The 13,659-nt window shown below is 37.0% G+C and overlaps 2 protein-coding genes across 2 annotated transcripts; both read left to right on the top strand.

Moving 5' to 3' along the window:
- Window positions 1–4,580: 4,580 nt before the first annotated feature.
- LOC311004777 (olfactory receptor 6C4-like) lies at window positions 4,581–5,522 on the top strand (the record flags this gene model as incomplete). Its single annotated transcript, XM_083996946.1, has 1 exon — window positions 4,581–5,522. One exon carries the CDS (start codon window positions 4,581–4,583, stop codon window positions 5,520–5,522), a length of 942 nt encoding a protein of 313 aa, XP_083853072.1.
- A 3,909-nt stretch (window positions 5,523–9,431) lies between these two features.
- LOC311004776 (olfactory receptor 3A2-like) lies at window positions 9,432–10,382 on the top strand (the record flags this gene model as incomplete). Its single annotated transcript, XM_083996945.1, has 1 exon — window positions 9,432–10,382. The coding sequence occupies one exon, from the start codon at window positions 9,432–9,434 to the stop codon at window positions 10,380–10,382; it is 951 nt and encodes a 316-aa protein (XP_083853071.1).
- Between the last annotated feature and the right edge of the window lie 3,277 nt (window positions 10,383–13,659).

Here is a 13,659-nt window from a genome sequence, read left to right as displayed (position 1 = left end):
GTGCCATGTAAAATACAGTCAATGGTTAAACATTAATTTGTACATGGACCTGTTATAAAAAACTGCTTTGTTATTAGATCTTTTACATTTTTGAGTCAAATCTCAAAATTATGCATAATTAAATTAATTACAACTTTTATAAGTTTTTTTTTTAAAAGCACAAAATGTTTATAAATAACTTACAAGTGCAAGTGCTTATTTTAATAAATGGCAATCACTTTTTTCATCCATATATTTCTAAATGCATAAGAACTGATACATTCGGTCACAGAAAACCATGTCCTTCAGTGTGACACCTTATTCTGATTTTAAATCGGGCAATTCCACAAACAACTTTATTTAATTGAAGGACCCCATTCAAATTCCTGTTACTGAAGCCTCTTATGAAGCCAATGATATTTCTTGTCTCAGCATTATTCAAATATTTAACTTTTTCCGAACCACCATGAAAGTGTTCAGTTTTGTTGTCCTTTGGTGTGACGTCACTAAATTATATTTTTTGATTAAAAACTGTTGGTTAAACTACGGAGAATTATACAAATGCTAACTTAAAGACAGGTTAGCTAGGAATAGGACGATAATTAACTAACACAAAAGGCTGAAATGTCCTTTAGTGTGACACGATTTGTCCTTTGGTGTAACACCAAAGGACAAATATGTCACACTGGAGGACAAGGTCTCCTTAAAGGTGTACAGAAATGGCCATTTGTCCTGTTTGTCGCGCTGAGTTGTCACGAGCTGCAACACGAGTTTACCCGAGTAAGGAAAACGAATTTGATTGGTCGTTATCGAGCGGGCGGGATATTCAAAGCTTGGAGCGAGACCGAGCTCCGTGTGTGTGTGTGTGTGTCTCAGACGTTTGAATGACGGATGACAGATCCAATATCAGTGGCTGATGAATCGTGTACAGGCTGACGTATAATCCGTGCGCCTGCATTATCCAATGTGAAAATAAAAAAACACACTTTAATCCTGGATTTACTCAAAAGTAGAATTTTGCACAAACTTTGGCCTACATCGTCTGATAGATGAGTTATCACATTGTATGATCCAGAGTGGGCTCAAATTCAATTTTCTTTTCTGTACACCTTTAAAAAAGCAGTTTAAACAATTAAATAAGATTTTTTTAAAACAATTTTTCTTACCTTGGCCATTTTCAGTGTTTTTAAATGCAGTAGCTACATTAATTTAAATATTTTCTGTTTTTGCTGAAAATTTGTACATTAGTTAGGTGAAAACTATAATTTTTTTGCTTTGTTTAAAAATATGTTTGATATTGTTTGTAAAAAAAAGAATATTATTTCAGTTATATGAAAAATATTTCAATGTAAAATCTCTCAATTTCTCTTTACTGACTGTTTCTGGCCTTTAGTGTGACATAATGTCCTATGGTGTAACACACATAAAAGGAGCAAAAATGTATTTGTATGTCGAAAATATCCTAAAAAATGGCTGAGTATTGCATTAGGGCATATATTATCATCATTCACCTTGGATTATTTAAATTTTTTCAACAGTTTTGAAAAGTTTGACTCACATTCAATTGCATTTATTGAAAATGGTCAACAAGTCATGGGGAAAAAATCATGTTATTCATAATTTCTCATTAAATAGGTAACACTTTATGAAAATAAGTGTCTCACAATTAAGATAAATCTGTCTCATGCTATTTGTGTAGTATTGAAGTTTTTTTTTTCTTATTTTTTTTTTTTTACATCACACCATAGGACACATATTATTCATTCATACACATTCACATCGGTGGTGGTAAGCTACGTGTAGGCAGACTGACGGAAGCGTGGCTGCCAATGTGCGGCCCCTCCGACCACCACCATGATCATTCATACGCATTCACTCGAGGTAAGGTGGGTAAGGTGTCTTGCCCAAGGACACTACGACAGCGACTGGGGCAGAGCGGGATTCGAACCACCAACCCTCTGGTCATTGGACGACCCGCTCTACCACCTGAGCCACTGCCGGTGGAGGTCAGAGAAGATGTAAAAAAAAACAGTGAAAAAATTGAAAAAGTTAGTGATCACTTATCTCAAATATTAGATTTCGAACTACATGAATATTTTTTTTCTTCAAAAAATGTGTTTTACAAAAAAATGATTTTTTACTTCTTATTTGTCAACAACCCATATAAGTGATCATAATGATGATGAGAGAAGAAAATACATTGACCGAGATTGAACCCAGAATGGAACAAACTGGGGCAACTCCTGCAGTGAAATACTGATGGAGAGATAAGTGTGCTGAGTTTAGACCCAAACAGACAGGTGCAGCAGAGACTGAGGAGACAATTAACAGGCCTAGGTGCTGTGTGAACTAAGTGTTTGAGTGAAGTTCTGAGATCACAAACAACAATGACCAATCACAGACAGAATAGGGCGGGTTTTGTGTGAAAATCACCTGGCGTTCATAATAAGGGTTGGTGAATTTTGGGTCTGTTCTAGCCTATATTTCCATTGGACAAATGTTTTTCCCTTAAAGCAGAAGTGAGTGACCCGGTCGTTTTCGCTAATGCTGCGTTCCAGGCAGGCTTTTGAAATCGTAAATTACAGCTTCAAGTCACAACTTACGACTTTGTAGCGTTCCAGGCAACCCACTCGTGTTTTTCCGACCTGTTTTACCGGTGAAAGTCACTATAACGGCCACTCGTAACTTCCGACCGGTGAACTCGTACCAGATCGAACTGGTACGACTTCACGGTCGGAAAAATACGAGTTTCCTTGAACGCACCATAACAGTCCTCGTCGCTACGTCACCACATTCACGGCGTTCCTTGGCTGCACACACAGCCCTGCATGCCGTTCTCTCTCCTCATTGGATAAAAACTGTAGGATACGATAAATGTTTTCTCTTCGGCTCAGAGCAGAGCAGAGGGACTGAGAGACCCGTGTTTCAGTCCAAACACTCTATGTAAGTGATTGCTGTCGGAAGATATAACTATTTAAGACTTATATTAACACAAATATATCACTCACTTCTGCTTTAAGCTTGGATTGGGTGGGCAAGAGGGATGTTCGAGTGAAAAAAAAAAAGAAAATGACCAAATGTGGGATATCCATGACCCACAGTGAAACCGTTTGGAATAATGATGAAATATTTGCATATCATTCATCTGACTAGAAGTCCGGCCCAGTCTGTCCTGACATAGCACTACTCACAGGGCATATTCTAGCTGCTTGTCTTGAAAATACAATAGTGGCCTAAACATTCGAAAAGTTTGCAAAGCAAACAGTTCTGACTTATTGTCTGTAATGTGAAACTCTTGATGTGACAGGGGAATTGCCTTTTTTTTTTCTTTTTTTTTTACAATCTGGACCTTATTTCTATCATAAAATACGATCATTTACTCACCCAGATTTGGTGTCATTACAAGTCGTTCCGACGAAATTAGATCCAGCCGAGAGCCGCGTATCGGTATAGTAACGCGAGTCTACAGGGCAGCGGAATGCAGCCTCTAAATAACCTCTAATAGGGAACTCTAATATTGTATATTTGTCACATATTAATATTGCAAATCCTTAGCCATGCCATTTTTTGGACAACTAAAAATGTTCTGAAAATACATGTGCCATATATGAATAAAAGATGCTCAGACTGCAATTTCCAGGTCTTCATGCATGACTTGTTTTACATGCACATCACACATGTCGGCATGTTACTTTAAGTGGCCTTATTTTCACCTCACAAAATGTAATTTTGCTTAATTTGTGAACATCTGCACATCTGCTTACTCATCCAGTGAACAACAACTCACAATTCAACAACTATGTGTCCATGGACCCAACCTGCTTTGTGTCAACATGTTAGGCCCCTAATCAGCCATCAGAAATTCCACCATCTTTATTGGTGGAATAATTTAACCACAACAACAACAACAAAAAACGTAACATATTCAACAACATACATCTACAAACAAAACATACATTTAACGACATAAAAATAGATCAAAACATATGTGCATACTACATATCTCTCACTTATACATGTACCATAAATTCATATCATACCTCAATAAATAAATTATTAATTTTAATAATTTAATTCACTCTACAGCAACCCCCCCAAAAAACGACAAAAAACAAGCAAACAATAAACTATATTATTTTGACAGGTGACATGTAGTATGCCATCAAATATTATGTCAAACAAATAAAGGAAAAGCCAAGCATAGACATAGCCTACTGGGAAAACCACACACAGGATATTTTAAATGCTCAGTGTTTTATTAGAAGAGTCAGTGAGTGCTGATTACCGTAGGTTAGATTTACATTTTCAAATCAGCTGGTGGCAGAAAGAAGGAACTCCCCTCATTTGAATTAAGAGGTAGCACTTTCTCTTCAGATAAAAAGAGAGACACAAAAGGCGACAACTCAGTCTGGTCTAGAACAGGCTCGGGTTTATTTCCATTTTTGGGGATAAACTCTATACAGCACCAAACTCTTTCTCCGTCTTTCAGCTAGTTTGATTGCTCTTAAACACAGAGCTGGAGGCCCATTTTTTCCCTCCCAGGAATACGATTGAACCCATCTGACTCCTTATTTTTAAAGGATAAAGTGTAACATTTTGTGATGGATAACGTTTCAGTAATTACAATGTTAACTCTGTCAGGGTTAAATGGCACGTCACGCTTCAGAGTTACTCTCTTTGTCCTCACTTTGTTGTGTTACTGTGTGATTTGGCTGGTAAATTTGACCATCATTGTGATAATTATTGTTGATAAAAACCTTCATGAGCCCATGTACATCTTCCTCTGTAATCTGTGCATCAATTCACTGTACGGGACAGCAGGTTTTTATCCAAAGTTCCTCTTTGATCTTTTGTCTCCCACTCATGTCATCTCTTATGCTGCATGTCTTCTGCAGGGTTTTGTGCTGCACTCATCAGCTTGTGCTGATTTCTCTATTCTAACTCTCATGTCTTTTGACAGATATGTGGCTATTTGTAAACCTCTGGTTTATCATTCTGTGATGACTACACAAAGAGTTTGTGCGTTTGTGTTTGTAGCTTGGCTTGTTCCCTTTAATTTGCTGTTCATGAGCACAATAACAACATCATTATCAAGGTTATGTGGCTCGCACATACCAAAGATTTACTGTGTCAATTGGTTAGTTTCTAATCTTGCATGTTCTACCTCTATTGCAAACCTCATTATTCCAGCATTTAATTATACTTTCTATTTTGGCCATGTTATGGTTGTTGTTTGGTCTTATGCGTACCTTATCAAAACGTGTCTGAGATCCAAAACGGACAGAATTAAGTTTTTGCAGACATGTCTTCCACATTTAGCCTCGTTAATTGTTGTAGTGGTATGTTTGCTTTTTGATTTGTTGTACATGCGATTTAGCTCAAAACAGTTACCACAAAGTGTCCAGAATTTTATGGCAATGATATTTCTCTTTATTCCTCCCATCATCAACCCACTCATATATGGGTTCATACTGACACAAATAAGAAACAGAATTCTTGATTTTGTTCGTAGAAGAGGGTTGGATCTTCGACTAAAGGTGTGATTGCATTTGACTTAGGGAAAATGTCCAGATACGTTTAAAGATCATTTTGGTTATTAGACAATCTGACATTAATAAACACCTTTTTGTTTGTTATGACTGAGTAGATGCAACACTGGACATCTTTCTTTAATAATGTAAGAGCAAACTGCAAGATGGATAACATTTCAGTGATTACTCTCCTTACTTTATCAGGGTCAAATAGCTCAGTACACTTCAGAGTCTATTTGCTCTTGCTTTTTTTGTTATTTTGTGATTTGCCTGGTAAATGTGACCATTATTGTGTTAATTATTGTGGATATGTAGATTGCTGTAGATAAGTCATGGACCAATGTACTGTATATGTTTACCATCATTCAGAATAACACAATATTAAAGCAGAAGTGAGTGATATATTTGTGTTAATATAAGTCTTAAATAGTTATATCTTCCGACAGCAATCACTTACATAGAGTGTTTGGACTGAAACACGGGTCTCTCAGTCCCTCTGCTCTGCTCTGAGCCGAAGAGAAAACATTTATCGTATCCTACAGTTTTTATCCAATGAGGAGAGAGAACGGCATGCAGGGCTGTGTGTGCAGCCAAGGAACGCCGTGAATGTGGTGACGTAGCGACGAGGACTGTTATGGTGCGTTCAAGGAAACTCGTATTTTTCCGACCGTGAAGTGGTACCAGTTCGATCTGGTACGAGTTCACCGGTCGGAAGTTACGAGTGGCCGTTATAGTGACTTTCACCGGTAAAACAGGTCGGAAAAACACGAGTGGGTTGCCTGGAACGCTACAAAGTCGTAAGTTGTGACTTGAAGCTGTAATTTATGATTTCAAAAGCCTGCCTGGAACGCAGCATTAGCGAAAACGACCGGATCACTCACTTCTGCTTTAAAGTACCACTCACATAATAAAAGAAAGCTGTCAATAAATCAATCAACATTTTCCTGCTGTGGTTTAGATTTGATGATGCATAAGTTGCTGACTTTTTTTTTTTTTTTGTGATCCATTACCTGTTTTACTTCACATTTATTTAAAATCAACTCTCACTGGCAGGTGATAAGAAACAGCAAACACAAATAGAGAATGTAGAAAAGAAAGACGGTTGATCAAGAATCTCACCGTAATCAGGACTGAGTGTAGAAGCTGCAGCACAATCAAATACTGGAGTTATGTTGATGTAACTGTAAGGAAATATGAGACATTGATTTATTAACCCTGTAGAATATAATTATTACTCTCATTATAATTGTAGAATCTTAATTTGAACAAAACCAAACCAAATTAAATGTTAAATGTGTGCAAACATCATGTTTATTTGCACTAAATCAGAAGTCCAGGTGGTCATAAATAATTCCAAGGGTACATCATCAACCATTGAAAACTGTGCCATGTAAAATACAGTAAATGGTTAAACATTCATTTGTACATGGACCTGTTATAAAAACTGCTTTGTTATTAGATTTTTTACATTTTTGAGTCAAATCTCAAAATTATGCATAATTAAACTAATTACAACTTTTATAAGTTTTTTTTAAAAAGCATAAAATGTTTATAAATAACTTACAAGTGCAAGTGCTTATTTTAATAAATGGCAATCACTTTTTTCATCCATATATTTCTAAATGCATAAGAACTTGATACATTCGGTCACAGAAAACCACGTCCTTCAGTGTGACACCTTATTCTGATTTTAAATCGGGCAATTCCACAAACAACTTTATTTAATTGAAGGACCCCATTCAAATTCCTGTTACTGAAGCCTCTTATGAAGCCAATGATATTTCTTGTCTCAGCATTATTCAAATATTTAACTTTTTCCGAACCACCATGAAAGTGTTCAGTTTTGTTGTCCTTTGTCCTTAAATTATATTTTTTGATTAAAAACTGTTGGTTAAACTACATAATTATTACGGAGAATTCTACAAATGCTAACTGCTAACTTCTAAAGACAGGTTAGCTAGGAATAGGACGGTAAACACAAAAGGCTGAAATGTCCTTTAGTGTGACACGGTGTGACACCAAAGGACAAATATGTCACACTGGAGGACAAGGTCTCCTTAAAAAAGCAGTTTAAACAATTAAATAAGATTTTTTTAAACAGTTTTTCTTAACTTGGCCATTTTCAGTGTTTTTAAATGCAAAATAGCTACATTAATTTAAATATTTTCTGTTTTTGCTGAAAATTTGTACGTTAGTTAGGTGAAAACTATTATTTTTTGCTTTGTTTAAAAATATGTTTGATATTGTTTGTAAAAAAAAAAATAATATTCGTTCAGTTAAATGAAAAATATTTCAATGTAAAATCTCTCAATTTCTCTTTACTGACTGTTTCTGGCCTTTAGTGTGACATATGTCCTATGGTGTAACACACATAAAAGGAGCAAAAATGTATTTGTATGTCGAAAATATCCTAAAAAATGGCTGAGTATTGCATTAGGGCATATATTATCATCATTCACCTTGGATTATTTAAATTTTTTCAACAGTTTTGAAAAGTTTGACTCACATTCAATTGCATTGATTGAAAACGGTCAACAAGTCATGGGGAAAAAATCATGTTATTCATAATTTCTCATTAAATAGGTAACACTTTATGAAAATAAGTGTCTCACAATTAAGATAAATCTGTCTCATGCTATTTGTGTAGTATTGAAGTTTTTTTTTTCTTAATTTTTTTTTTTACATCACACCATAGGACACATATTATTCATTCATACACATTCACACCGGTGGTGGTAAGCTACGTGTAGGCAGACTGACGGAAGCGTGGCTGCCAATGTGCGGCCCCTCTGACCACCACCATGATCATTCATACGCATTCACTCGAGGTAAGGTGGGTAAGGTGTCTTGCCCAAGGACACTACGACAGCGACTGGGGCAGAGCGGGATTCGAACCACCAACCCTCTGGTCATTGGACGACCTGCTCTACCACCTGAGCCACTGCCGGTGGAGGTCAGAGAAGATGTTAAAAAAAACAGTGAAAAAATTGAAAAAGTTAGTGATCACTTATCTCAAATATCAGATTTCGAACTACATGAATATTTTTTTTCTTCAAAAAATGTGTTTTACAAAAAAATGATTTTTTACTTCTTATTTGTCAACAACCCATATAAGTGATCATAATGATGATGAGAGAAGAAAATACATTGACCGAGATTGAACCCAGAATGGAACAAACTGGGGCAACTCCTGCAGTGAAATACTGATGGAGAGATAAGTGTGCTGAGTTTAGACCCAAACAGGACAGGTGCAGCAGAGACTGAGGAGACAATTAACAGGCCTAGGTGCTGTGTGAACTAAGGGCGCTTTCACACAATTTTTTTTTTTGTTACATTGTTTCCATATAGTCCAGTAAAGTTCGCTTTCACACTAGTACTGCTTTAATAATTTAATTCATTCTACAGCAACCCCCCCAAAAAAACAACAAAAAACAAACAAACAATAAACTATATTATTTTGACAGGTGACATGTAGTATGCCATCAAATATTATGTCAAACAAATAAAGGAAAAGCCAAGCATAGACATAGCCTACTGGGAAAACCACACACAGGATATTTTAAATGCTGTATGCAGTGTTTTATTAGAAGAGTCAGTGAGTGCTGATTACCGTAGGTTAGATTTACATTTTCAAATCAGCTGGTGGCAGAAAGAAGGAACTCCCCTCATTTGAATTAAGAGGTAGCACTTTCTCTTCAGATAAAAAGAGAGACACAAAAGGCGACAACTCGGTCTAGAACAGGCTCGGGTTTATTTCCATTTTTGGGGATAAACTCTATACAGCACCAAACTCTTTCTCCGTCTTTCAGCTAGTTTGATTGCTCTTAAACACAGAGCTGGAGGCTCATTTTTTCCCTCCCAGGAATACGATTGAACCCATCTGACTCTTTATTTTTAAAGGATAGAGTGTAACATTTTGTGATGGATAACGTTTCAGTAATTACAATGTTAACTCTGTCAGGGTTAAATGGCACAGAACACTTCAGAGTTACTCTCTTCGTCCTCACTTTGTTGTGTTACTGTGTGATTTGGCTGGTAAATTTGACCATCATTGTGATAATTATTGTGGATAAAAACCTTCATGAGCCCATGTACATCTTCCTCTGTAATCTGTGCATCAATTCACTGTACGGGACAGCAGGTTTTTATCCAAAGTTCCTCTTTGATCTTTTGTCTCCCACTCATGTCATCTCTTATGCTGGATGTCTTCTGCAGGGTTTTGTGCTGCACTCATCAGCTTGTGCTGATTTCTCTTTTCTTGTAGTAATAGCCTACGACAGATATTTAGCGATTTGTCAACCTCTAATATACCACTCTGTGATGACCAGGGAAAAAATAGGCATATTTGTGTTTGCTGCTTGGCTTGTTCCTTTGTACTTGGTGCTCATGGGCACGATAACCACGTCATTATCAAGGTTATGTGGTTCACACATACCAAAGATCTACTGCATTAATTTTCTGGTTGGTAAACTAGCCTGTTCTGTTTCTATAGCATACATTATCATTCCAGCTATTAATTACATGTTTTATTTTTTGCATGTCATTTTTATTGTATGGTCTTACATGTATTTGATAAAAACCTGTATTTTTTCCAGTGAGAACAGAAGTAAGTTTATGCAAACATGTCTTCCACATTTACTATGTTTAATTGTTGTTGTTGTAAGTTTGCTTTTTGATTTGTTGTACATGCGATTTGGCTCAAACCAGTTATCGGAAAGCATCAATAATTTTATGGGAATAGTATTTCTCTTTATTCCTCCAATCATCAATCCACTCATATATGGTTTTAAACTGACACAAATTAGAAACACAATTATACAACTTTTGTGTGGTAAAAATAAACTTCATCCCTCTTGGAGAAGTGACATGTAATCGGTAGAAAGAAAGTTGGTGCTGTATTTTCTCATTTTCCCAAGTGGTTCAGTACAATAGGACATATTTTTAGTTTTTAGTTACCTGCCTCTTATGTCCGAGGTCAGAATATTTGACTTTCTCTTATCTTGCATTATTGTATAATTTGTTCTGTCCCATACTTTAATAATACTTATACAAATAATGCTTTTTCGATGTTGACATATATTGATTGACACAATACTTTTTATATATTGAGACACACAAAAATATGTACAATAATCTTTTAAACATGGATGTTGATATCAATAAATCTGCATCTGATACAATTTTGATGTGCATCTTGTATTACATAGAACAGAAACCTGATAGTGCCATTACTTAGAATCTCAGTGTGAAAGAAAAAACTTTATTATGATCATGATGTGTTATTTGTGACCTTCAACACCCCACAACACCCACCTTACAACTAACTTGTTGGTTGATACCAGTTTTAAATGGAGTACCAAGAACTTTAACTTGAGTAAAACCACTGTGTAAAAGTACAAAAGAATTACAATTAAAAATATTTTGATGAATAATAGTAAGGGGTTTGGAGTTGATCGTGGTGAATCTTGTAATACAAGACACACATTAGTTTACGTATGGGAAACAAAGTGGCGGAGCCAGGACATTTTCTGTGGGGTGGCCAGGATGGTCATGTGATCATTATGGGGTGGCAATGTCTCACTGTAAAATATAGCGATATTTAGGTCACCTACTGTAAACCACACACCTCCATAACATTTAGAACACAGGTAATGATGGAAAAGATCAACTAATATTCAGTGTATCTAACTTTTTTCTTATTCTTGCAAGTAAAGTAACAAAGATGCTTACACTATACAAATGTAGCACAATATACAGACAACTGCACAGCGTACTGTGATGAGAGGATTCGGGAGATGATCAGCTCCGCTTGTAGTGATCACTATGAGCTCATTCTGTTGGTGTATCAGGAATACACAGACATAATTTGAGAAACAGTTGTTTTATTTTAGGCTGATCAAGCTACAGTATAAACACACACAAATAATGGCCAGCAAATTGGGTCAACATAAGGAATCCAGTCATAGACAAGGCTTAAGGGCTACTGTACAAATGCACAAAACAGTTGTTGATGGTCTGGAATGTTGTTGAAAATAAATAGGAGAAACCTTAGGGTGAGCAACAGAGGAGGGATCCCTCAGGATGGGCAGACATGCAATGGATGTTGTATACAGACAAGAAGACAATTTACAACACATTGTTCACCATCTCCTGCTGTGGGTCTAGTCTGTTGACACCTGTCAGTTGAACCACACACACGATAAAATATTAATAGGAGGATTTGGTCATGTCGGGTTTAAATTATACTGTAGGCTACTATTACCTAGCATTGTTACTTAGAATGTAATGATTAATTGCAATACATAACGTGAACAGTAGCTGTGGGCATACCTACCTTGTGATGAGCCCTGCATGGGTTCTGTGGTGACAGTGTCTGAAACACAAATGTTGAAACTGTCAGTAAGTCTTAATGATTTTATGAAGCATTATTACATATAACAGTATAGGTGATACAAAAGGCAGAAACGGCAGGCAGTCACAGTGTGTCACAGGATCTGTGTTCTCATCCTGTTCCTGTCTGTCCTCACCACTGTCCCTCCTTTCAACATCCCCTGTCTTTCTACTGAAGTAGCAGGCAATTTTTCTTTTCATTTTGCCTGACAGGTAAGGCGAGCAACAAAATACATTAAGTTACCACACGACTATCGTTATTTGAGTGTTTATGCTCATGCTGCTCTGCTACAGAGAGTAGCAGCATGCAAGTCACTATTAAAAGATATTGGGTCTCATTCATGAAACGTGAGCAGCACGGATTTGCGTGTAAACCCTGAGCAGCGCAAATTTACGTGGATTTCCGCATTCATCAATCTTTTAGTAGTGCTGGTTTTTTCTACTCACAAAATCTACACCTGCTCCGGACTGTGTGTAGCGCTTGTGTAAATGTGGGAATGCAAATAAATACTGCTTGTCACTGTTGAAAATTACAATTTTAATCCGTATTACTCTCTCTCATGTTCAAAATACGCCGACGCCTTTGAAACACGTCATTTAAACATGACAAACAATTAGAAATATTTGGAGAGAGAGACGTTTTAGGGATCGGACACGCACAAACACGTCAAGGCTCCATCTAATGATGATGATAATCTGATATAAAACCGGAAAAAACTTTTTTGTGTTGCTACAGTATACGCTCGGTGGACGCACACTTCACCCTGCGCAGCAGCGCAGTCGGCACCGGTTTGGATGGAGCTGTGACAGACGGCTGGTGCTTCTGTAACAATATAACCTGCCTATATAACTTCATATGTTGATCCAACCATGCTCCTCTACAGCTGAGGCTGTGAAGAGCCTCCTCCTCCCGTCGCTGCTGTAGCTCTGTAGTTGTGTGTATTTTTTTTTTTTTTTCATGTTTCATATCGAACTATTATGGCTTTACTTCTTAAACAGTTCTTTAATCAACCAAGGATAGGCCTAGACTACTTAATTCACTAAATCTGTTTCTTCCCTCCAGCCTTTGACCTGTCCCAGTCACACCACCACTAACAGAAGATAATTAAATATTTTTTCTGGACTCCACTTCACCCAAAATGACTTCGATCCGTGATCTCTCTTTTTTTCTCTCTCTCCCTCTTTCCTCGTTTGCATCATGGCCGCAGGTGAGCAGGATGCACCTACCTCCTAATATGGTGGTCAGGATCTCCTTATATGGCTATTCATGTAGGGAGATCTATGCTAATTGCTGATCACCGGGGGCGTGTTGTTAGTTTACGATGGGTTGGCATTCATGAAGTTACACACGTGTTTACGATCAAATCTGAGTTTCCCGCACCGTTCGTGAATCCGGAGTAGAGTTTTAGTAGAGTGAGCTTTTATGTGCAAATCTACACACAGATTTACTCACGTTTCATGAATGAGACCCATTATGTGCTGAATGTGTGGGGGGAAAAAACATTGCAGCTGGTGATTAATGATGTCTATTTTTGACTTGTCTAAAATCACAAAATACACACAATATAATATAACGTAAATGAGGGCAGTCAGAGCAGACTCTCCATTCACTAATGTACCACAAGCAGACTACCAGATGTATGTGTCTGAAATGCTTCAGAACTGGAGTAAAGTCACAGTCAACAAGTAAGAAAACTCGACCAGAACCGAGTCGACCAAAGTGATCATAGAAAACTTACCTCCAAAGGTGTCCTTGCTT

The sequence above is a fragment of the Trachurus trachurus genome, assembly GCF_905171665.1.
Source record: "Trachurus trachurus genome assembly, chromosome: 21".
In the NCBI taxonomy this organism is placed as follows: Eukaryota; Metazoa; Chordata; class Actinopteri; order Carangiformes; family Carangidae; genus Trachurus; species Trachurus trachurus.
The sequence above is the reverse complement of the archived record's forward strand: the minus strand, read 5'-3'. Positions and strand labels throughout refer to the sequence as shown.